A 26719-nucleotide genomic window follows, 5' to 3' on the forward strand; every position below is an offset into this window, starting at 1 on the left:
GGAGCTAGTCGTTTCTATATCTCATTTTGGATTGATGTGCTCGCACCTTTATATCCTTCAGTTCAATATAACATTTGGCCTTTCATGTTCTCCGTTTAAGCTACAGGGAATTCAAAGATATTTCAAAGTGTAATTATACCAATCTGCATATAAAAGGCTATATGTCCTACAGAGGGTTTTATAGAAAAGCAAACGCTTTCAAAGAAGAAAATTAGAAGTAATTCCCACAACTGAAAGTCACCAAAGTTAATGCATATTTCATTTGATGAAAGCATTTTATTTTTTTAAGCCAATATATTAATCCAGAAAAGCATAGGGAGTGTGTGTGTGTGTGTGTGTGTGTGTGTGTGTGTGTGTGTGTGTGTGTGAAATGATGAGGTGAAACAGAAGAGACAATTGGAGCAAAGCAAAGAAAGAGCAAGTGCACATTAAATATGTTGTTTGGAAAAATAGCCACGTCACATGAGAGAAGTCAATGCTCATACTACTGAAGCAGACAATGAGTTTCTCGGGTATCTATTGTATTAGCTATCTACTGTTGCGAAACAAGACTCCCAAGGAGAGAGTAGCATAATCTTCCCATATTTATCTCACAGTTTGTGTGGTTTGGAATTAGTGCAGCTCAGTTAGTGCCTGGCTGAAGTCTCTGAGCTTTGCAGTCACGCTGTTGGCTGGGGCGCAGTCTCCTCTGAAAGCTCAAGTTGAAAATCTGCTGCTGAGCTCTGTCATGTGGTTGTTTGTTTGCCTCCGTCTTTCGTCAAAGGAGCCTCTCCACGCAGCTGCATCCACAGCATTTCTGCAAACAGCACAGAAACAAGGAAACGGTATACAAGGGGCTTCTCCGAAAGGAAACGTTAGACGCTGTTCTACCCTGTACAGGGGTGTCCCCTGCCACCTCCTTCCCATTGGGCTATCTCAGAGGTGTTTTGCTGTTTACCACCTCCATTCAACAGAAAGCCTTGAGTGACAGAGGCAGTCTCCCTTCATGGGTATGTTCACGCAATGTCATTTTTAGCCTTTTAAAAATGCAAATGACCTTTTAAGATAGAAGTCCTATGAAGACTTACAAACTGAAGGAACATAGAGTTTTTTAAACACACTCTTCAGCTGTGTTTTTTCAAACATATTGCTTTTCAAATTAAACTTTTTGAATTCATAAAGCTTTTTACACTTAAGTTCTGAAAAAGTGATATGATTTTTTTTTTAAATAAAGAAAAGTTATCCTTTGAGGGGAGAATTAGCATTTAAGAAACCTCACCAATCTAATTGTGTGATTCTAAACCTAACAAAGTACTTAGCAGAAAACTTGAGCAGCATATGGTTATCCTAGCCCCAAACAGTAAACTGTGTCTGCATGTGCCAATTCTTAATTACCAGCTCATTAACACGCAGGTGTCAATTGCTGGTGGCAAAGGCAATACCCACATGGCCTAGTTTCTGTCATGCACAGTGTAATTAAATTGACCTCCAGTGTTGAAGCTTGCTAGTTTCCTGTTACTATTTAGACACTAATTCGGGTCCTAATCAAATTAGACCAAAATGGCAAGTAAACCAGCATAATAAAAGAAAAAAAAATGCTAGTATATGCTATTTAAAAAATAGATCTTCATGTAGAAATATAACTTTAAAAAGAATTCTCTAAATAATCACTAGTGCTAGATATAACAAACAACAAAGTACATCACATATATTAGATGTCCATAAGACCATCTAATCTACATCTAATATGGGTAAAGTATTCACAAAAAAAAAAGGAAAAAATAAATTGTTCTGAAAGTGACATTTAGGCAAACGAATGGTATATGGTATCATTTTAGTGGTTGATATATTTTGAAAAAAGAATACATTGTTTATTTTTACATTTCTGATTTTAACTCAAAATATGATTCCATCTCAAACATAGTAGCATGTTCCAGTAAAACCATGGCAATAATCATACTATATTAATAAGGATTTTACATGTAAGGCTTCAAAGCTATGTAATCATACCCCTCAAGGCTATGATTATCTCTTTCTAGCCTTTCATGAGTATCACACGGGCTTGTTCAGTACCTCACTATGTGGAAACTTCATTGTCAAGTTTCTCATTAAAGAAACAGAAGAGTTTAGTTTTTATACTAATATTTCTTCCTCTTAAAGGTTTTTATATGAAAAGAAAAGTCAACCCAATAGGAGCAATAAGTGTCAGAAAGCATTTCTTACATTTGGGGAACATTTAAGCATCATTGGGTGTGATGCCATAATATTTACATTTACTTCTCAGTGACAACGGGAGTAGGAGGAAACTTTAAAATTAATTCCGCAGAAAATTCTAAAGGCTCAAATACTGATTCAGCAAATTAGCTGAGGAACAAGACTGAAACTAAATCACAGGCAGGACTTTAAAATGCCATCAAGAAGTCGTTAGACTCACAGATGCCCCCATCTACCTGCACAGGTAGGTGATCGAGCTCCAGCTAGAACAGAGGTTTATCCTCTTGGAGGTTAACACAGTGTTTAGAATGGGAGACAGCAGGCAGAGCTTAATGTCCGACCATCATACTAGAAAAGGCTGGGACTTTAGTCTCAGGTTTCATTTCCCAATTAACTTTCAGAGTCTAAGTACCCAGGGTTATGCCTTTAGGCAGAAGATCTGAAAAATACTTCTCTCAAGCATCTAACTTACTTAAGGAAAATATACCTAAACACAGTAAGATAGATTCTATAATTAAATGATTTTTCTAAATGTTTCAAAATACCAATATACCCAATAAACATTTCTCACCAACAGTTTACTATTCAAATTTTATCGTAAAGATAGCCAAGTGGTAAATTTCTAACTTCATTTAGAATTATTTATTAAATCTTATCTGTGCCAGCAAAATCTGTATCATTGTGCTACCTTCATTTATATAACATTTTTACCATAGTTCCAAGAAATAGACACTACTCCTTGATATGTTTCTCACCAATACATTGAGTTCAAATTTTATTGTAATGATAATGATACATTTCTATTCTTCCTTATTGAAACTATGTCCAAAAATCTTATTTGTGCCAAAAAATCTGTACCACCACGTTATCTGCATTTATGTAATATTTTATATCAGTTCCAAGAAAGAGACACTATTGATTGAGATTTTGCTCATCTCATACATTCATGTGAATGAGAAAAAATATTCAATGTAGGAAAAGTATTGGTATGATTGTATTGAAGACTATAAAAGAAAACTTCTTAGAAAATATTATAAATGTAACAATGAAATTTTAAGGCCAGTGGAAACTTGGCTGGTAAAGATCTTAGAACATGGAAATATTAAAAGATTAGAGGATAAACAATAAACAGACCCAATGTTATCTTAGAAAGCAGTTTCAAACTAGTTTTTTTTAAAAAATCCAAACAAACAAACCAAAAATAGCAGTTAGTAGAGAAACTACCTTAAGAAATAAGGTATCTGTGGTGAAGGAAAGTAAGCAAAACATGATTAAATAATAATTGAAGAAATTTTTTAAAATCCGAAATCATTTACCAAATACGTTTAGTATGAATTAAAATAGCCATACCTAAAATGATATTATGAGCTTCCATAAATTGATGATAAAGAGGCCATTCCATACATTTACAAGATGTTAAAGGACCTTCAGAAAGCTATGATTGATCAAAACCTTGGAAAACAGCATTTTAACCCATCTCCAACAATCTAAGACTATAGAATTATTCATGGCAGGTAGTGCTGGTTTTCAGAAAACCTAATGAATGATAGTTCAGGCCAGCTTGATGGCTGTCTTTATGCTATTGATTCAAATGGTTCTTCTCACTTCCAAAAATTCTATCTTAGTTACCAGCTGTCAACACAAGTACAAGTTACATGACAAGAGAATGTCAGCTGAGGTATTGCCTATATCTTAAAGGACCATGGGTGTGTCTTTGTGGACACTCTCGATTATTGTTGTGGGGACGTTATTGATATAAAATGACAAAACCCATTGTGGGAGGCACCAGTCCTAAGGAGTCATTCCTGGGTTAAGCTCACCAAGATGAGTGTGTAAGTCAGCAAGCAGTTTTCCTCCGTGCTTTTGCCTTCCACTTCTGCTTTGAGTTCTTGCTCTGACTTCTCTCAGTTAATACACTGTGAGCTAGAAGTGGAAACCTAATCAACCTTTTTCTCCCTGAATTCGCTTTTTTTTTCCATCTTTATTAACTTGGTTTTTTCTTATTTACATTTCATTTGTTATTCCCTTTCCCTGTTTCCAGACCAACATCCTCATCTCCTCCCCTTCTCTATGGGTGTTCCCCTACCCATCCTCCCCCCATTACTGCCCTCCTCCCAACAATCACATTCACTGGGGATTCAGTCTTGGCAGGACCAAGGGCGTCCCCTTCCTCTGGTGCTCTTACTAGGCTATTCATTGCTACCTATGATGTTGGAGCCCAGGGTCAGTCCATGCATAGTCTTTGGGTAGTGGCTTAGTCCCTGGAAGCTGTGGTTGGTTGGCATTGTTGTTCACATGGGGTCTCAAGCACCTTAGAGCTCTTTCAGTCCTTTCTAAGATTCCTTCATTGGGGGTTGAACAAAACACCAATGACTTATGCTCTAAGATCAAGAATCAACAAATGGGATCTCATAAAATTGCAAAGCTTCTGTAAGGCAAAGGACACTGTTGTTAGGACAAAACAGCAACCAACAGATTGGGAAAAGATCTTTACCAATCCTACAACTGATAGAGGCCTTATATCCAAAATATACAAAGAACTCAAGAAGTTAGACCGCAGGGAGACAAATAACCCTATTAAAAATGGGGTTCAGAGCTAAACAAAGAATTCACAGCTGAGGAATGCCGAATGGCTGAGAAACACCTAAAGAAATGTTCAGCATCTTTAGTCATAAAGGAAATGCAAATCAAAACAACCCTGAGATTTCACCTCACACCAGTGAGAATGGCTAAGGTCAAAAACTCGGGTGACAGCAGATGCTGGCAAGGATGGGGAGAAAGAGGTACACTCCTCCATTGTTGGTGGGATTGCAGACTGGTACAACCATTCTGGAAATCAGTCTGGAGCTTCCTCAGAAAATTAGACATGGAACTACCTGAGTACCCAGCTATACCTCTCTTGGCATATACCCAAAAGATGCCCCAACATATAACAAAGACACATGCTCCACTATGTTCATAGCAGCCTTATTTATAATAGTCAGAAGCTGGAAAGAACCCAGATGCCCTTCAACAGACGAATGGATACAGAAAATGTGGTACATCTACACAATGGAAATATTACTCAGCTATCAAAAACAATGACTTTATGAAATTCGTAGGCAAATGGTTGGAACTGGAAAATATCATCCAGAGTGAGGTAACCCAATCACAGAAAAACACACATGGTATGCACTTATTGATAAGTGGCTATTAGCCCAAATGCGCGAATTACCCTAGATGCATAGTACACATGAAACTCAAGATGGATGACCAAAATGCAAATGCTTCACTCCTTCTTTAAAAGGGGAACAAGAATACCCTTGGGAGGGAATAGGAAGGCAAAGTTTAGAACAGAGGCAGAAGGAACACCCATTCAGAGCCTGCCTCACATGTGACCCATACATATACATCCACCCAATTAGATGAGATGGTTCAAGCAAAGAAGTGCAGGCTGACAGAAACCAGATTTAGATCTCTCCTGAGAGACACAGCCAGAATACAGCAAATACATAGCAGAATGCCATCATCAAACCACTGATCTGAATTCGCTTTTGATCAGGGCAATTTATCACAGTAACAGAAATAAATCTAGGAGAGGTAGCAGAAGTCCAAAATCAAAGCCACCCATAGCCTAGCCTTTCGTGTCTATAAATGCCAATCACATGGGTAGATAGACCATTCTTAGGAAATGTTACAGACCAAATGCACTGTGGACAACTGTTCTTCAACTTCTCAGATGACTAAATTTTCCTAAGATATGACTGAGTCTGTGTGTGAGGGGATGAACCTGTGCACACAGTGGTGACTTCATTCTGGGAATTATGTGTTCTTATCATTCACTTCTGACTGACCTACATCCCCAGCCCTTTCAGCCATGTTTCCAAATAAAATTGTCTTCCTTCTCTCAGTCTCGTGTACCTCACATTAGTTGGCCTGTTATGCAGCTGGAAACTGTATTTGATTTCTGTAACAGGAAAAAAAAATCTGGACTTGGACATGATTACAGTGAACAGCTTGGTATTGGTTTGGCTACAATTCAATAGTACAAGATGATGGATATCACTACCCAGGCCATACGGAACACTTTTCAAGCACTTTATGGACTGAGGTATTATTGAGAATGACAATGACATTTATTTTATTTCTTAAAATAGACAATACTAAGTCGTGCTTGTGTCTAAGTGGTGTGGGCACATGTGCAAATGTAGAAACTGTAAGTCAGCATTGATTGTCTTCTATCTTTTTCCAACTTATTTTTTGAGACAAAGTGTCTGACCAAAACTATAACTTCTAAATTTAGTTAACCTCACTGACCAGTCAGCCCTAGGGATTGTTCTGTAATTTCTTTCACTATATTGGGATTATAGATGTGTACCCGTTCTCCTGCCTTAGTGCTGGGAATGTGTCACAGGCACTTACAGACTGAGCCATCTTCTTTGACTCAACAATGTTATGCTCTTGAAAAGAGCACACATCAAAAGGCAAGTCCTGCTAGATTCTAGATGGTCAGTTTAAATGGGATAAATAATGACTTCCTTAGAATATGTACATTCAAGCTTACGAGTGAAAGGCAAATCCTTCTTTGTTAGAGTTATAAGTATATAAATCCCTTGTAGTTTCTATTGGATAAACTAATGACCCACCGGTCTTTTTTTCTTTGTTCTCACTGCCAGAGAACATCTATCAACTGCATGTTTTTCAAGCCTGGGTATCAACCTGTTCTTCCTCTAGGTTATGTACCTACTTTTCATCCTAGTGAGATATTTGTGCTTTCTAGAAATCTCAGCTTCTCTTCAAATTATAAACTCATGTCAATGTTTTAAAGGTCTTGGAGTCAAGAGCCTCCATAACTGGTATGTTCAAGGGAGCTTCCAACAGTACTGTGCCATTGTTTACCTATTCTTGATGACTAGAACATAGCCAAATAAGTTGTTGTTGTTGTTGTTGTTGTTGTTTTCTTTTGTTTTCTTTCCATCAGAGGAATTTGGGCAAAACTGTTTCTTCTTGCTCACAATTAGGATTGATATTGAAATCTTGCTTACCTGATTTTCTGTCCCTGGAGGCAACCTCAGTGACTCTCCGTGTGCTGTTTGTGTCTGTACACATGTGACACCTTCCTATCTTTCTCAGCTGTCTATCCAATATTAGGTAAATGTGTTATCTGATCCTATAATCTAAAGGTAGAACTTCTTCTTTAGTGAAATGAATGGTAGTGAATTTCAAGAACACTCTCCACCCTTTCTTATTTTTCCTTATGTATTCCACTAAATCAATTGAACTATATTAAGTTGTCTTGCATAGAGGTTATCGGCAATATTAAAAACCTCCTTTTTATTTAAAAAAAGCAGCTCATTGAGGCACAGCCTATTTACAAGGAAGTAAAATAAGATACTCTAAGGCAGTGGTTCTCAAATTCTGGGGTGCAACCTCCACAGGAATGCATATAAGATTTTACCTTTCAAATTATAACTGTGGCAAAATTGCGACTATGAAGCAGCAATGAAGTAACTTTATGACTGGGGATCATCTCAACATGAGTAATAGTATTAAAGGCATTAGGAAAGTTGAGAACCACTGTTAAGAGAAGGTGAAACACTCCATCCCTCAAGGAAGCTTCTTAAGCCCAGGTAGCAGGGGACTCACTTCAGGGATTTCCCTAACCTGAAAAGATTCAAAGGATTCCTTTTTCCTAAAGAATGCAAAGAAGTGCAGGCTGACAGGAACCAGATGTAGATCTCTCCTGAGAGACACAGCCAGAATATGGCAAATATAAAGGCGAATGTCAGCAGCAAACCACTGAACTGAGAAAAGGACCTCCATTGAAGGAATCAGAGAAAGGACTAAAAGAGCTTGAAGGGGCTTGAGACCTCATATGAACAACAATGCCAAGCAACCAGAGCTTCCAGGGACTAAGCCACTACCCAAAGACTATAGATGGACTGACCCTGGGCTCCTACCTCATAGGTAGCAATGAATGGCCTAGTAAGAGCACCAGTGGAAGGGGAAGCCCTTGGTCCTGCTAAGACTGAACCCCCAGTGAATGGGATTGTTGTGTGGAGGGCAATAATGGGAGGATAGGGAGGGGAACACCCATATAGAAGGGGAGGGGGAGAGGTTAGGGGGATGTTTGCCTGGAAACCGGGAAATGGAATAACAATTTAAATGTAAATAAGAATACCCAATTTAATAAAGATGGAGAAAAGGAAAAGAATGCATAAGTACCAGGCCCAGCTACTGAGAGTCATTCTCAGGTAAACCAAGTTTCCTGGAATAAGCAGAGACCCACCTCCTCCAGACCCAGAAAGGCATAGAAAAAACCAGAGACCGTTGGAAATTTATGTTGCTCTTAAGACCAGTTGAGTCAATTGATAAGTACACTAATCAAGATTTTGATTTCTCTTCAGAGTGTACAGTCCACTTCATGTATTCATGTTTCATGAGCTGTTGCTGATTCTAAGATGGGCTTTGGTATTTTGTAGCTGTTTTTGGGTCATTTCTGTTCCTGTACGTAGTAACGCCTCACCCATAATCCTGAAAATGATCCAATAAAATTCACTCATTCACCAAGTTGGACTGTAGTGGTACCGGAACTTTGGTCTGTTAACTGCCTATGTGAAGTGGTTGACATTCGCCAGAACTATCATCATCCAATAAACTCAGTTGCCAGAGTAGACTAGGCACAATAATGATGTTTTCCTTAAGTCGGATTCTCAAGCTTATTCTTGGTGAAGTGTCAATTGTTTGGTCTGATTCCTCTGGGAGAGGCACTCTTAGTTATTTAACTCTAGATTAGGGTTATTAAATATCTATAGCATCTGTCATTAAGAGGAATATATAGAGAGATATAGATATATATGTATATAGATGTAGATATATATGTGAATTCGTGATCCCGAAAAAACATAGAAAATTTAAACTGTAAAGCAAGTGCTGATATTTTAACCTATTTGAATATTATCATATATAATCCTGGGGCTCCTGGTGTTTCAGTGAGGAACAAAGAATGCAAAACTAGTTTGGTATAGGTTGAGAATTCAGAGTAAAGATACTGGGCTAGATTTGGTGTCAAAGTTAAGATCATTTATCTTGTCTTTCTATCCATAATATTAGGACATGGATAGCAACAAGTGCTAAAATACTGCTTCTGGGGAAAACTCACTTAAAAACACACAGAAATGGTATCAATTACCAGAGGTTTAACAAGTGACAATTCAAAAGTATAAACAATTGATTGCCGTAAAATAGTTAAAGAAAAAATTTGAACTCGTTAAAAGGAAAGATAAATAAGTTTTGAACTGTTTTATCTTTACTAATATTTCTTTATATTGGTTATGTGGTATTATGTGTATGTCACAACAGATGACAGAGGAATTCACTTACTCTATGTCTATCATTTTATACTGGTTAAGCATGCTTTCTTCTATATGCTCTAGACAAATTGTTCAGAATGTTTTTAAAAAATAAAGATATTCAAAATTGACATACAGCATATCCAACGTCATTTCCAAGCAAATATGATTCATGAAAAAATGTTAACTGAGACAAAAATGTCAATAACTACCAAATAATACACAAAAAGTATAAGAATGCACACTAACTGCTATCATTTGCTCCCAGGGTAAAACTCCAAAATTATGTTGTACTGTTAGTATATTTTGCCTGTCTGATCTTCAGTAGCCACCTCAGTAAAGTTTAAACGAAACTTTAAATGAGAAAGAAAACTGGAAATCCGTTTACAAACAAGCTTACATTCCTATAGACACATTTTCTTTTCTTCCATAATGTGTCCTTTAAAGGAAGCCTGATTTACTCAAGAAAAGCAAAACCTAGTCCTTTATTCTGTCCCACCCATTGTCAGGCAGATGACCACCTACCAGTAAGGCACTGGGGTCTACTGGTCTTCCTAAATGTCTATACAGTCTTTCCTTTTCCTCTATTTTCATTAGTTTGGTCTCAGAAAAAAAAAATTGTTACATTGTTACCCTAGCTACAGGGTCACAATAACCTTATAATAGACCAATGTTTTTCTCTTATTTTAGCAAAATTGAATTGTGATTTGGTTATCTTCAGTATTTGTTTCCATTATCATTATTGCGTGTGATAATGAGATCTACTCTTTTCTAGGGAAGAGTTGTTGGAACTTGTTTCTTTCTTTGAGATGAGAAAGTGGATCACTGTATGCTGCGTAAGGACCTGAGTTTGAGTCCCAAGCACAGATGAAAAATCCAAGAGAACACATCAGCCCTTAAATGTAGCAGGAGTAGTCAGAGGCCAAAGGAGACACATAGCTCTTTGAAGCTCATTGGCCTGCCAGCATAACTGATGGGGTGCTTGATTCAGTTAGGGGCCTTTTTAAAAGAAACGAGGTACAGAGTGAGGAAAAGATTCTATGTGGACCTCTAAGTTATGTTATGTTCTAACATAAAAATGTTCCTATAACACGAGAACAAAAATGTACACTACACACAAATGCACCAAAGTTTTCATACAATAGAAGATTATATGTTATATTCAATCTCTGTGCTGACACCTAAAGTTCACAACCTCCTAATGTCCCTGGTTGACACCACAACATTATTTATATCTGGAAAAACACTTCCATCATAGAAGCAAACCTGAGTGAATAACACAGTTTTTCGCATGACCGAATGACTAGATCAAGTAGTGCAGAGTGTCTCGTGTACTACTTGGTCTGCTGACCCTTTCACCCAGTTTTCTTTTGGTTAAAATTATAAGTACATGATATTTTAGAATCAGTGTGGCATCTTTGAAGTGAATAATGTTTTCAAACTTTTTCATTGAGATGCTGGGAATTTGGTGACCAGTGTCCCTCATACCAGATATGTGCTTTACAGCTGCACTGTACTTCCAACCCTGTATACACGTTTGTGAGGTTATAGACACATGTCAAACAAGGGTCAAAAGTAAGCATCTGTAAAACCATGCTGATGAGATCACTTAATATTTTTATAATTTAAAATGCAATGTAAATCTTCTTTCTATAAATTGTTTACATAGTGTATCCTTAAATATAATTTCCTGTTTGAGTTGAACTAAAATTACCTAATTAATATCTATTTTCATTAACCTTACATGTTCAATTTCTCTCTCTCTCTCTCTCTCTCTCTCTCTCTCTCTCTCTCTCTCTCAACATACACACACACACACACACATTTCAAACACTCATTTCTGTTTAAAAGTTACTTGGTATTTGTCTGATATCTTCCTTTATGCATCGTTTATAAATGGTAAGTTTCAAATAATACCATAAAAATCATTCGTCTTGGAATTACTTCATGGTGTCAAAAATCCTAAGTCAGCTTAGTGATCATGAAAAGCTATTCAGTACCTTGGTCATTTGAGGTTCTACAGACTTCTGCTGTGCTTGTTAAAAATCCCTCTACATCGCCAATTACCCACACTTTTAAGAGAAATGGAATGGTGGAGAAATTTAAAGTTAGCTATTTGTTGCAATATTAATTGTACTTTTAAAACATGAGGACAAGAAATCTTTCACTGAGCTAGAAAGGTGGCTCAGAGGTGAAGAGTGCTTGCTATTTAAATTTGGTTACCAACATCCATAAAATAAAAGAAAATCACAACTGCCTGTAACCACAGCTCCATGCAATCTGAAGCCCTCTTCTGGTCTTCTCAGGGACTAGAAAATACATTGTAGACTTTCAAACAAAACATAAGTATAAATAACATAAAACTCAATCTTTTTAAAAAAAAGGGAAATAAATTTCACTCGTTTTCGAATAAAGCTTACTTTCTGGCTTCTGTATTCCCCCACGTGAATGCCCCTGTCTGTTTTTGTCCTGTCTCTCACGGTACAGAGAAACGTTACTTACAAAAAGGGAAGGGAAAGAAAAGGATAAGGATTCTCATTCCCATAACGTGACTGCTGTGTGACTACAGGGTCCTTTGTCTCCAGAGACTGGTTAAAGAATTTTAGAATAATCATCAAAGGAAAATAAAGGGACAAAATATCACATACTTATCATCATCCACATGATGGCCTCACTTAAATTTCCAGATGAATTAATAAGTCCTTTTAAAATGGAAATGCTCCTTTGGAAGCTTCGATTTGATTACTGATTAGTATAGATTGCATTCTTTTAATTGGGAAAGATGAGGAAATTTACTATATTCAAAGCATAAGAGAATTCTAGAAATGTTTTAAACATCAAAGGGCAACATGAAGGAAGCAGGCTCTTACCAGGGAAAGGCCTCCAATTAGAACCATTAAACAGTCCAATAGCATTGAGCACATACTGAAGACTGCCTCAAGTGATTTTCAAGATGAATAGAAAACATGTAAAAATGATAATTATGTGGAAGAAAGTTCCCACCAAATGTATAGTACTCCCCAAAAAAATGTTCAGAAAGGCCATTGGCATGAAGTGGGTAGCTCTGGTACATTCCGATCCTCATTTTTCCATCATAGAAATAACTTATTCTGTTAGCGTTGCTGAGGAACCTGAAGGAAGATCAGCCCTCTGGTAGCACTGAGTTTACTTCCTGCTCTGTATTCTGCAAGCGAACTGAGAGATATAGCTGAGAATGGATACTCAGATAAGCGTAGACTCACCTTGAGGGTTTGAAATGATCTTTGCTTAACTACAGCTCTCCAGTAGACTGGGGTGGTTTCCATTTGTAGGTTGTGTTTTACAGTGTTTAAAACCAATGATGGTGATAAAGTGATTTAAATGATAATAAAACTGATGATCATAATAACAGCCCATTGATAGTTTACCATTGTGCTAAGAATTTCCTATAAAGGAGCTCACTTAATTCTCAGGGAAAAAAAAGTCCTATAATTAACAATATGTATCCATATTGTGCAGAGAATCTGGCTACTATCAGAGTGAAGTGACTTTTCAAAATATCGTCCTTCACTTTCTGCTTCATGAAGTAGTTTAAATTTGAGATAGTGGTCATATGGTTCAGTGTGTTGCAAACATATGGGGGAATGATTCATCTTAAAAATGGTATTTCACAGTGTACCCCATTTCACACATACATCTGAAATGTTTCAAAATAAACTATTGTCTTTCTTCCCTGTAAATGATGTTTTTTGATACTATTCTAGCTCTATTTTCTTACTGTAATTATTTTTGCTTTATATATTTTTAGGTTAATAACTTATTCTAAGTCAGTCTCAGCATTCACCAGTTATTTCAATCACTTAATTTTCATTGTTTCACCATTATATATTTTATTTTTATTTGTTTGCTTTTGTAATTAAATTACACTTTTTGGGAAAGTATATAATATATCCTTATGGCTTGTGATGGCCAAAACTAGGTCAGTAAGTAGAAATTTTTACCTCTAAGATGTATTGTATTTAACGTAAAAACTGTTGCTATGGTCATCAGAAAGAAATGACAAGGCTAAGAAGGAACATAGTAGGCACCCCATAATTACTACTGATAGCACTTTATCAAGAATTATTATTCCAATTAATTCTTTCTATAGAAAAGAAGTTCAGAGAAAAACAAGCGCCTAGCCCTTTACTTGCTGTCTGATAGGATGAAGTTTTTAGGTTGAGTATGTGCATGTTAACTAACATTAATCACATATGAGAATAAGAAGCACATTGTTTCTATCTTTGGTTCCCTGAGAGTTAAGTTTCTATAGAGCTAATTTAGATGCTTTTTACATTATATAAGATGCACCTTTCCTGTCATTCATAGTTTCCTCACTGAAAGTGACACAGATGTCTTTTTTTCCCCTTGTGTTTCCATGAACTTTGATTATGAAGTGACAGGTTTCTCATTTTAGATAAAGTGTTTACCTTATCAATTGAAGGCAGTCATATTTTATGTACAATTTACACGTTAACATTTGTGAACCCTTGATATTACTTCAAAAGTTAAAATCATCCAGCACTAATTAGAAGACGTTGCCTTAAAAGATTTGTTGGGATAATCCTGAGGTTCGTGTGGAATTGAATGCCTACACTCGATCTGTAAACACAACAAAATTCTTAAAGTCTAACATATTGCTGTTTCAAGTGATAGACAGTTTTGAGCAGATGTCCCTTCAACCTGTGATATTAAGACTAAATTTACTGGAGTTACTAAATCAGCATCAGTCATTTTTATACATAGGGCCATGTTTTGCCACTGATGGTTTTATTCAAAGCTCCCATGACGTCAGTGGAAGATCCATGCATGGAAAGATGGTGTGATATGTATCCTAGTTTTATTTATTTTGTATGTATACAGCAGTATAAAATAATATATTACATTTACACACATTTTACTTATGTATGGTTATAGCATTCACAGTAACAACACTGCAATTAAGACTGAAACTCATGTGTTATAATACCCTGTTTTCACTCACAGATAATTGTATCAGACATGTCCACAGAACGGCAGCGCCCTGCTCACATTCAGCTCAAGGACATCCAGATGTTTGGGAAGTGAGAGCTCTATCTTCCAGAAATTTTTAAGATGCATGTGAAAATGTAATATTTTCTGCATCCAGAATGCAGTATTTTCACACTCCTCAAAAAACATCTGGGGAGAAAAACTTCAAACTAAGCATCTGACGAGTTTTCAAGAAAGGATTTTTTTTTTCTAATTTTACAAGTACCTAAAAAATAACAGTGATTAGAAACACATGCATGCACACTAAAAGTATTAGAATCAAAGTCATATTATTGCCTGCTATACTCTGGCGGCACACAGCTACCAGCATTCTGACAGAATGCTAAGATCTAAAATCTAAGCCAAGTGTTTGCAGAAAATATTCTCTACTGAACAGTTTCACAGATTACTGCATAAGGGTTTTGTCCGACTTCTCAGGGGGAGATTTCTTGAAGTACTAACAATATACAAAATAACTTTACTACTTCGGGATGTAAAAAATATTGAATTTAGCAATTTTCTGGTATTCCTCGTTTAAAAAAGGAACATAAAAAGGATGTTAATGCAAAGCCTTTACCACTATAAAATTAGACTTGAGGAAGGATTAAGAACCCAAAAATTTCCAGAATGACAAAATATAAGATTCCAGAAAAATCAGTGAATATACCAATATTAAAGATTTTGTCATTCTGTGCATATTTATGCCACACATTGTTATGCAGGGGAAATTAAACACAATGGCAAAAAACCAATGTCATTATCTTTCAATACCATAAATACCTTATTTATCTTGGCAAACATTAATCACATTCAGTTGGATCAACCAAACTCCAAACTCCATATACAACTTTGCAAGATTCTACAGTAATATCAATGCCTACTTCTGACAGCCTTGTGTTAAGAACTGCAGGGAAGATTTTTCTTCTATTTCATGGAAAAGCAAAAGGAATTCAAACTTTCAGAGCATCTGAGGACAAATTATAGCACATGCTAGAAAGAAAGGAGAATGGATAATGAAAATATTTAGATCTTCTAAATAATTTCTAATTCACAATGTTGGATAAAGGCATTGCATTTAATAGTTTCCTAAAATTAAATATACATATTTCCTAAAAGCGTAACACACTTATATCATTGACATTGTCAGATCTTTGATTTCATTACGATGCAATATTTATATACTTGACTTAAGGTGATTTTACAAACTTATGCTCACAGATTAAAATTATAATCTTAGATGTGGATGAAATATTTCTAAAAATTGTCATTTGACATACCATTAAAAACGTACAACACTCTTTCCACAGGAAAATTTTTTTGAGTTTTACTGCTCTAAAACTAATGAGATTAAATAAGGAGTAAATTCCATTTTTTATTGGAAGTATATTATGGTTGAAACTGTGTCTAATACTATCATTTCCTTGAGCATGTACAGAATAATAGCAGACTGGATACTGAAACGATCAGATTAATTGTGAAACTTACACTCCCTCTCCTTGATGTGCTTGATGAAGTCACCTTTAGTATTCCATTGTTCTCTTGTTTCACTTCTCCCTTATTCTAGGCTTTGTCATTGAAACATTATATTTTAGCCAATTTACTGAAATCGCATCTCCAGTGTAACTTCTAATTTATCCCGCATGCAGTAGTTGATGAAAGATACTAGCATTTAACGTTATGTGTTTTAATAATCTGGTTTGTTAAATTATGTACGTTTTGGTAGAGTGGTGACACAATTTAAAACTATAGTACAGATTACTCTAGAGAGTTGCTATTATTTATAAAAATTGCTAGCACACAATTGTATGTCAGAAAAGGATGTATAAGTTATATTGCATATGACATGAAAGTTTTAAAAAAACATTTTAAATCGAATGAATTAGTACAACCATTGTATGTGAGGCGAGCATGAAAGTTGAATGTGGATGTTAATTCAGGAGTGTAAATTGAAACAAAAATCGTTTTAATTAATACTAAGTGATTGGACAAAAAAAATTGTTTGATTTAAAAAGCAATTAGAAAAAACAAACCTTTTCCCAGTTAAATTATACAAACATCTTCTTACTAAATAGTCTATCATGTAGTATGCCGTACACTTGAGAAAAATTGCTACGGCACTCAGTGAGTGTATGTGCTTTGGAATCACACATGAAAATCTAGTTTCTTTTTCAAATGGTCCCTTAGACACAGAGTGATGTTAACATTTTGTTGCTATAAGCTAATTAGCATTATAATGCATTATTATGTAACTCGATAGTATCAAAAGAATGACACGGGATACAACTCTAAACTAATATAGGAAGGGCTAATGACTGCATGTATGTATTTTAATGATCAATCTTAATTAAAAGTGCATGTTATGTCATATGAAATTAGATGAAGCCCATTTATTAAGTGTTACATTTTAGTCTATTCCTTATCATTCTATAGCTCAAACTAACAGTGACAATATAACCAGATGAAAAGAAAGGTTGTCATTTCAATATGAGCCTATAATTGGGCTTGGCAAATATCTTGATATCATTCTGGAGTCTTTTTTAGAGGGTAGTTAAATTTATTCCATGACTTGCTTGGACGAATCTCTCACACGTTTTCTGTTTTTTATCCCTCCCCTGTTTCAACAAGCAACAGACAACAGCAGAAAAAAAATATGTGAACTAAAGGAAAATACATCTTTCTGAATTTAATAATTAACCTTGTCAACATGAAAGTAAAAGACAAAATTAATTTTTCAAGGCTGACCAATGAAGAATACTCTCATTAATAAATCACTGACTACATTTAAGCTATAAAAATTTCACATATAATATTGAAACAGTAATGTATCATGTTTCTATCTCCAAATTTATTTAGCTCTTTTAAATTTAGAGATTTTTTAAATATTTTTATTGTTAATACATACCAGCTCAGATAATTATTTTTATATATACCTCTATATATTCATATATAGAGTTATAGATTTTTATTCATGTTTACTTAAGAGTCACAAAACTATGTAAAACTATGTAAAATAAAATGCTATGAATTATATGATGAGAACGTCTTAAAATAGTAATTTTCAGTTACATATTTTACACCACAAAATGTACAGACACCCAGATTTTTTTCCTAACAACAAATACAGGTGAATTTATAGTTTCTTTATAAAAGCTTTAAGTGATGCTAAATTCAGAAGCCGTGGAAATAGAATCGGAATCATGTAGACTGCTTGATGTTTTGAAACTACATCTTCTGTGCTCCGCCTGACAATATTAACAGCTACATCTTTGGCATTGAAAATTCACAATGAGTCTTGACAAAATTTTGCAGCTTAGAACTTCACTTTCTTTTAAAGAAAGAAGAATACAGGATTGAGCAAGGTATGAAAATTAGGACAAACTATTGATAGTGTTTCTCAGTTAATCTTAGGGACCCTGAATTGCCTTCTGTTTTATTGTATGGTGAGGGCTGTATGAATCCATTTAAAAACCAACTAATTTGTATCACATCTTAGGAAAATTATATAATATAATATATATTTTATATTTATTTAGAAGCTTTGAAATAGTACAGTAAACACTTTGCAACACGGTGTATAAACTACAGAATGTCTTTGATAGTTTGTGGGTCTTTAGAATACAACATTTTTTTAATAGCCCACAGATGAAAAGAACATAGTCACATCTCTCTTGTAAAGTTGGGATAGTTTGGGGAACACTTGGTCACACAAAAATAATATAAAACAGTCAAGTTTAAAACAGTGATATTGCATTTATAATGCACAAATTTCTTTTATCTTGATGACTGGCTTCTCATGGTGAATATAAACATCTAAAGGGCTCAGTGACATTTGGAGAGAGAAGGATAGATAGTGCTGTAAACAGGCACACACTGATCGGAGGCAACGCCGGTTGCCTATGGAGTTTCTACAGTCTGCACATTTCAACTCATTTCTCAGGCCTGCTGAGAGCAATTAGGTCCTACACGTGGCCACGATGAATCCGCTGGAAATCTAACACTCAGCTACACACAACTAACTGGATGGCCAAGATAATGAAGTTGAAAAGTTGATGCTTTTGTTGGTCGACTCTGTGCAAATCATACTGCTTCAGGTAAGCTGCAGAATTGACTAGCATATCCTTTTCCGCGCTGTGAAAAAGAAAGAAAAATACTCTAAGAAAAAGTGGTTGACGTTTGGAGTTTAGAACTGCACATTTCTGCATACGAAATCATACAAGAGAAAACTCAGGGTAACTATGGGTTGGATCCATATTGTGTCACATAGCTGCAGAAACATCTCAGTTTCTAGGTGTCACTGCAGTTCAGTTCTTTGGCATTCTAAAATTTACACTTTTACGTTTTAGAAATCCAGTGTGGATGGGAACTACATATTTAGCATAGCGACAACAAATCATACAAAAATAATTTTTAAACTATCTATAGAACAATTTCTGCTTTACTGTTTGTGTATATATATTCACAGTTAAGAAAAATACATGTATAAAAGTTATACTGCTAGAACACGTTTTTTTTAAAAACTGAATAATTTTATATCTAAATTTAGTTTTAATAAACTTTAAAATTATGCATGTTTAAGTCTCAAACTAGGAAAATATTTATGGTGTTCAAAATTCAAAGATGAGTCACATTCTGTAGTTTTATCTCATTTTTTAACATTATATAATAGCTGTATTGATACAATTACCTAAAATATTTTCATGGGCTGTCATTTTAAGCAGCTTTGTCTGTAATCAGAATCACTTTTTCTCAGAAGAATTCTAATAGCCATATGAGGGAAAATATATTATGTCCTGTTTCCAGTCCTATAAAATATGTGTATAAAAAAACAATGCCTAGATTTCATTGTGTAGATTACATAGTAGTAGTGTTAAAAATATTTCTTTTTCTTTATACATAGCTTTCAGAATATTTTACCTTTAAAATTCAAAATAGCAATTATATCCCTTAACTCAGCATCTAAACTGAAAAAAACTTAGATATAAAGATATACCAAATATTAAATAATTCAATTAAAATCAAATAAAAAATGCATGTATTTAATTAGAAACTAAGGATTTCAGAAGGTGGAATGGGATTACTTTAGTGCAGTGAAATTGCTTTTCCTTTAAACAAATTTTAATATGTTGATGGGTTTATTGTTGATGTTTAATGCTGACGTTTCTACTACTTTCAAGTAAACGGTCTATCTTTTCTGTTCCTTTGCCCTGATTCTTGTTCATATTCTTCTAATCAGTGAAGCAGTCTGCCCCTTTTCAACTGTTTGCACACATGCCTGCTGGAACTGTAAATATCAGATAGTCCTGTGAACAGAAATCAGATCCGATGTGAGGCTAGGTACATACTGCATAGTAACAATTATGGAAGTTGCCAAGAATTAAACTTAATTTTTTTAATGCAGTGCTTCGTTGCATCTCATGATACGATGCAGTGTGTGTGTAACACTGGACTAGTGCATAATTATAATGTCACAGCAAGTTTTCTCCAAGCAAAGAGAAATGGCGCTTTTAATAGATTTAAATTCCATTTTGTTATCCTTGACTTTAATTTCCTGGTTTTTGGCACAAGTACATAGTAACTTAACTAGTTACAATATGATATTTTTTAAATCAGAAATGAAATTTTTTTTAGCAGTTTAGTCATGTACAGCCAGAGAAATTCGGTTTAACAATGAATTGAGCAAATTGCAAAAGTGACCAGAGTCACTGTTTGTGTGAACTGGACATAATAGTGTGATGCAGAGAATTACCAGGGATGCTGGCAAGATCATCTATTTTCCCACGTGTCCCAGAAACATATTCTGACTTCAAAACTGTTAAGTTTTCAACATAAGATGATTTCCACTGCAGTTGTTTTTCTTCCTTCCTTGCTTGCTTCTTTTCTTCCTTTGTGTCTTAAAGAAATGTTATTTCAGGAGTTTCAAGACAAAAGGAACATAGAACTTGACGGTACTATTATTCTCAACATACAACCTAATACATTGTGAGGAAAAAGTGCTTATTGCATTAGAGTAGAAATGAGTCGATGGGCAAATGTTTTAACGAGTATAATACCCTTTTTTATTAGGTTCAAATACTACTGGTGAGAAAGTCACTGAACTAGGTAAATTGTGTTCAAAGTACAATATATATGTACTATTCATATGGTTCAGAGTTAAGAGATTAGCATGCATAATTTTAAAAACTACGAGTAAAGAACTGAGCTCAATAGATGTCTTTTAATGGCTTTTTTGAGTTGCACCTACATTCCTTATGTTTGAAGTCATCCCTCTGCTTCCGCTGTTAGCTGTATGTTTCCATTTTTTATTAATTTTAGCTCTTCTTTCCACTCATTGATTGAAACACACAAATCTTCAAGGACTGATAAGAGTGGAGAGGACATGGAAGAAATTCTCTCAACTGTTTGTGATGTAGGCACACCACTTTATTTCCACACTTTTAAGAGGTGAGGTTAACCTTGGGTAGTCATAATTCAACGGCAATATGTATGGTTTAAGACAAGTGTTATGCAGACAGTATTTTAAGAAAAGCAATAGCAACCCATACTCAATGCTTGTGATAGTGGCCGTACCAGTGTCGAAATTATTATAACTCTCTTTTCTGGGTGTTATTTCAGGGTGGGAAGAATTCAGCACACATGCTGACGTTCTTAGCTCCCTGACATCCTTCTGTACACAGTATGATCAAAGCCTCCTTGGAGAACTTCACTTCTGAGTTTTCATTTCTCAAATGTATTTTTAAAAGCTGTACATCAGTGTATGCATTGAATCAGTTGCCTGACTTTAGATAAAACTTTCTTTTAAGCTGTGATCAAAAATTAAAGACTGTTTCTTTTACACTCTATTTTTTTGAATGCATTTTTTTTTCTTGGTGAGTCAGAAAATTTCATTTTTCACTTATCTTGACATCTGAGTAGAGATGAAAAAGTATTCTGGAAAGAAATACTCAAATATCTACCTTAGAATTTATCAGAAGTGGTTTTAATGGGTTGTGAAACAGTCTATTTTTTAATCTCTGTAATCCTATTGCCTTTCTGGTTGCAAGAAAAACTTTTTAAAATATGGGCAAAAATTAAAACATTTAGATTAATTTGCATGTTCATTAAACCGATTAAGTAATGGCTTAAGACGAATGACTGTCACATGCATGCTTTTATATAATAGTAAAATTACCATAACCGACACAATACTTGTGCCATACAGTTAGTTGCCTAACGTAACTAAGTATGACATATGTTAAAATGATAATTGATAAGACAACACATTTCAACACTTGTATTGCTAGAATCACAAATGTATCTTATGCCTTATTACAGTATAAAACAAAGAAACCTACAAAAATAAATTATACTTGTTAAGCAGTCTAATCTGTGTCTGCAGAGGGAATAAAAACAACCTTCAGATAATCTGCAATGATTGAGACCCCACTGCAGTGAGAATTTTCCAGGAGCTGAGATCAGTCACCTACTCAGAGCTCATTGAAATGTTTAATGAGCCTCACAGTCAGGACACTCTCCACACATAAAGCAAATCTAGCCCGTGAGATTCTGAGCTCATTACCCCCTGTGGGAGTCTCATACACCTGCCCTCTGTTCTCTCTGTAAAAGCACATCATAAACTTAAAGACAGTTTAAAGGTAAGTTTCCATTAGAGATTTGCCCAGTTGAATAATCAGTTCCTTTAACTTTCTTGTCTTATTTTTTGAACTACTTATAAGGAATCTCTTTTATAATTTTTCTAAGGACTTTTTGCCTTGTGTTTAACCCTTTCTTGGAAAATGAGAGACAGTAGTATTGTAGTACTCAAACGCTAAAGGAAAGTAACTACTTCATTTTTCTTGTAACTTCCCATCTGCACACATTCATATTTTAGATATTGTGCATTGCTCTCTATCACCATATAGAAAGGTACAAATTGATTTTTTAGTCATGTGCCGTGAGAGAGTGCTACATGAGCTTAAAGTCTATTGTTAAAGACAAAGCCTTTTCTTAATGTAGTGTGTTATTTTTGTGACTAATGATAACACTTCAGTGAAGTGCTTGAGTTTACATTTAAAGTGCAATGTCAACTTGATCTCCTTTCAAGGTATGCTTTATCCTGTTATCAAGTCATATGACCTTTATTATTTCATAGCAGCATAAAATCGACCATGTAGTAGATAAGAAACAGGAGTGTGCTTGAAGACAGCATTGCTACCACCTATATGTAAAGTGTCTATCTTTGGAAAGAAAAACCTTTAAAATGAATCCTTGTGGCACTCCTCTAGACTGTTAATGTAAGAATAATATTTATCTTTAGTTGACTATGAATGTGAATAATTCTTAACACATCCTTTACATCTAATACTTATTAACCCAAAATATAAATCCATGGATATTTTAAAAGATATGAAAACTATAAAATATAGTTTCCTGAAGCACATGTGCACAATAATGAAAGTGCATAAAGGATCGTTTCTAGGAAGAGAAAAATTATAGTAGCTTCTCTTTCTTTTGAACTCTGCTTAGAATCAACCTTACTAGCAAGGTGCTCCCAGGTCTGCCATCATCAGTTCCATTTATAATTTAAAGAAGGGATTAAAGGGGAACCTGGGCCCAATTTTCTCACATAGCAAAGTGTGATCAGTGAAGGAATTTATTTTATAATCAATAAGACAGCTTCAAATTCAAGTAAAATTACAGCCTATAAGAACTCCTGAATTTATTGCCTGGAGATTTCACAATTCACTTTGCTTAGTGTGTATTTTCTATGCTATCACTATGAAAAGATTACACCTTTAGGAACAGAGGTGTTTCATTATCCATCAATGTAGTATCATCACCAATCTTTACAGTCACACAGTTTTACATGAAGAACTCTCAGAACCTTGCCATAGGATAGATAGCTTAATACCAGAGATTCCCCCACAGATGGAGGACCCATGGGCAGGGAACACCAAGTGTATATTTATTTCACATGCAAATATCATCTGTGTGACTTACTGCAACTATGTCATCTACCTCTAATATTAACACACTCATCATATTGGTTGACAATATGCTATGACAAAAACTAGTGATAGTGCATTAACATCTTTGATGATGATTTCAATTTTATTTGAACAGGTTTCTAACAATCATCTATGGGCATTCCCATCTAGAAATACAATAAAATATGTTTAATGAAATAAATGAAATAAAATATTAAATTAAAATAAAATCTTTTTAAATAATAAAACAGCATAGTATGTATGGAAACATGCATTTCAAGCTAGATTTTGCAAAAGGGAAATTGGAGTATGGCTCTTATTCGGTAGATATTGTATTAGGCTTTCTGAGAAAATAAACAAAGCCAAAAAAATGTTACATTAGTTTCTTTAAGTTAAATTCAGAGATTCACTCATTCTGGCAATAGCTCAGTATATATTTTACAAAATATAAATGTGTATTTCTCTCAGTGACAATAAACATGGGTTTTCTAACATACCATAATATGCTCAAATGTGGAATGTTTTGTTAGAACTATTTAAAAGCATCATTTACACTTAAATATAAACCTTTGCAACTTCTGAAGACAATTTACTCATTGCATTAAACTTGAAATGCTTCCAACTTAATACAACTAGAATTTTTAAAAAAGAATACCCTCATATTTCTTCAAAACGTAAATGGTTGTTTAAAATAAGTCTAATATATTTGTTCCCTTTTAACACTTATACTTCAAGTGGTTTCTTCAAAGCCTCAGAAAATTAGTTACCTCTTTATATGATTTAAATTAGCCTCCTTAGTCACAGCAGGAAGCATGAGCCATTTCAGAATAAGGTTGGTCATCACTGTGTTCACAAGGATACTACAGATACAGAGAGCTTTGTGTGTCAAACATCTTTACATGCCATTCATGTCAACTCTTCCAGGCCCATATGGTTGCTTATTTATATTAAAGCCAAGCATAAATTTAGTATCATATGATACAAAAATAAATGAGCATTTAACATTTTTAAATGGGTGACTTAATTTATTCATGTGTCTGCTCTACTACCAATGAATTCCTTTCTTAAGCAGGGTTAAGCCTTGACAACAATTCAAGCACAATCTGGGAAAGTCAATCCATAAAAGCATAATTGGATTAATAAATATAAAACTAAATACAGTGTAGCCAAGCATGATTTTCAAAGGCCTGTCAACATACATGACTTGGAATCTGTGTGCTTATCAATGCCCCTCTAATGGTGTTTGATTAGCTCTCTATTTAGCATGTAGCACGCTAATAATATTTGAGCAGGCTCAGAGCAGAATTGAGAATATAGAAACCCTGGAAACGGAGCCCAGAAGAATGCAGTAGTAACATTCCTACATAAAGCAAGTTAGGAACCCTAACACAGCAGGATTTAATATTCCTCAGCAGCACTGACTGATAAAGTAAAGAGTTCCCAGTAAGAGCTATGTCTCCAATTAGACAAAAAAATGATAATATATACATTTCCTGTACAATATTTAGGTGTGATACATTTATCTGTGTTAGTCAGTCTGGCAATCTTTAAGGAATCTCTGCTTGATTATGGCCTAGATGTCATTAGTGACCATAAAAGTTAGAAACATACTTTGTAATGATGGTTTATTTGAGAAGCTTTCTACATGTCTATGGAAACCAATACTGAGGATCTATGTAACAAAAACAGATAAAATACAAAATTCATTTATTTAGAATTTAAGTTCATACTCAATGAGTGATGATTATCACTATGAATATATATTCACAAAAATATGTTTATGTATTAATTATGCTTCAACTTTCACCTCAGCTTTTGAGTGATGTATGGTCTTATGAGATATAGCATAGTTAGGAAATGTTCTCTTCTTTGTATAAGAAACATGGTTTTCACTTACCCTTCTTGAAACGCAAGTCAAAATATAAACGTTAGTTTCAGTTATATCATATATTCACCAAGCCATACACCCTTATGTCCCTTCAATCCACTCTTTCATTAAATAATAAGAGAGTTAAAAACTGGTATCCTGGGAATCAAACAGCTTTAAAAGGTTTAAAATCCTAATTGCTAAAGTAATATTCTAGCATGCTTATTAAAAACTGAAGCTAATTTTAGTTATAATCTAATTTGATACCAAGTTTAGACCCTAAGTCTGCATTTTTCTTCTATGACATTAAACTATCTATTTAATTCAAGTTTATTTTAGTTATTGCAAATAGTAGATTTATAGCAAATTAAAAAGTTATATTATACACTTTGAGTCAATGAAAGGCAAAACAAATTCAAGAAAAAGTTCAGAATTTCAAAGATTAACCATTCTTGGTACCAGAAATAGATTCTGGCTAAATGTGTTTATACTGTATATTATGATACAAAATACCTTTATTTTTATCAAAATTAGCAAGGGCAGAAATATACAAAATCACATAAAATTGACTGTTTGCTAATTACTGGACAATATTAGGAACTGACAAAGAATACCCATTGATTGCTATTTTGCTGTAAAGAAACAAAAATCTAAAATTAAAAAAACAAAAACAAAACAAAACAACAACAAAAAAAATTGTGTTACTCATGCTATGATGGTAAGAATTCCCCACAGAGAGACAGATCAGTAAGCAAAATGGTTGAGACACTAGCATTAAAAGCCCACTGAGGGGGCTGGTGACATGGCTCAATGGTTAAGAGCTGTTCTTCCAGAGATGCTGAGTTCAAGTCCCAGCAACCACATGGTAGCTTACAACCTATCTGGAAATTTGATGCCCTCTTCAGGCAGGAGGTTGTATATGCAGCAGAACACTCATACATTAAATAAATTAAAAGTTAAATGTTAAATAAATATTAATTAAAAATTAAATAAATTTTTAAAAAAACCTAATTTGATTCCAAAAGCAGAACACAGTAGTAAACATCTATAACATCACGAGCAGATACAGGCAGATCTGAAACTCATTGCCCACTAGCCTAGCCAAACAGATGGACTCCAGGTTTATTGACTTTTCTCTTGATAATAACAATTATTATTATTATACTTATAATTATAATTTATTATTATTATCATTATTATAGTAACAATGCAGTATAGAACAATAAAGGAACACACCTGATCTCAATGTCACTTGTACCCACCTATGTTCACATCAGGAGCACACACAGATGCACACAAACACACACACACACACACGCGCACACACACACATACAC

The 26719-nt window shown here is 34.6% G+C and overlaps 1 protein-coding gene across 2 annotated transcripts in view; it reads right to left on the bottom strand.

The window, feature by feature from the left end:
- Positions 1–384: 384 nt before the first annotated feature.
- Pcdh10 (protocadherin 10) overlaps positions 385–26719 on the bottom strand; it is a 59178-nt gene continuing 32843 nt past the window's right edge. Inside the window, exon 5 of one of the 2 annotated variants that reach the window (XM_032898444.1) lies at positions 385–796. In XM_032898444.1, coding sequence (XP_032754335.1) covers positions 726–796 — 71 coding nt within the window. In that variant the 3' untranslated portion in view covers positions 385–725. Of the gene's footprint in view, positions 797–17215; positions 18681–26719 lie in introns of those variants that run through there. The other variant, XM_032898446.1, reaches the window with a different exon arrangement.

Source organism: Rattus rattus, chromosome 3, assembly GCF_011064425.1.
Source record: "Rattus rattus isolate New Zealand chromosome 3, Rrattus_CSIRO_v1, whole genome shotgun sequence".
In the NCBI taxonomy this organism is placed as follows: domain Eukaryota; kingdom Metazoa; phylum Chordata; class Mammalia; order Rodentia; family Muridae; genus Rattus; species Rattus rattus.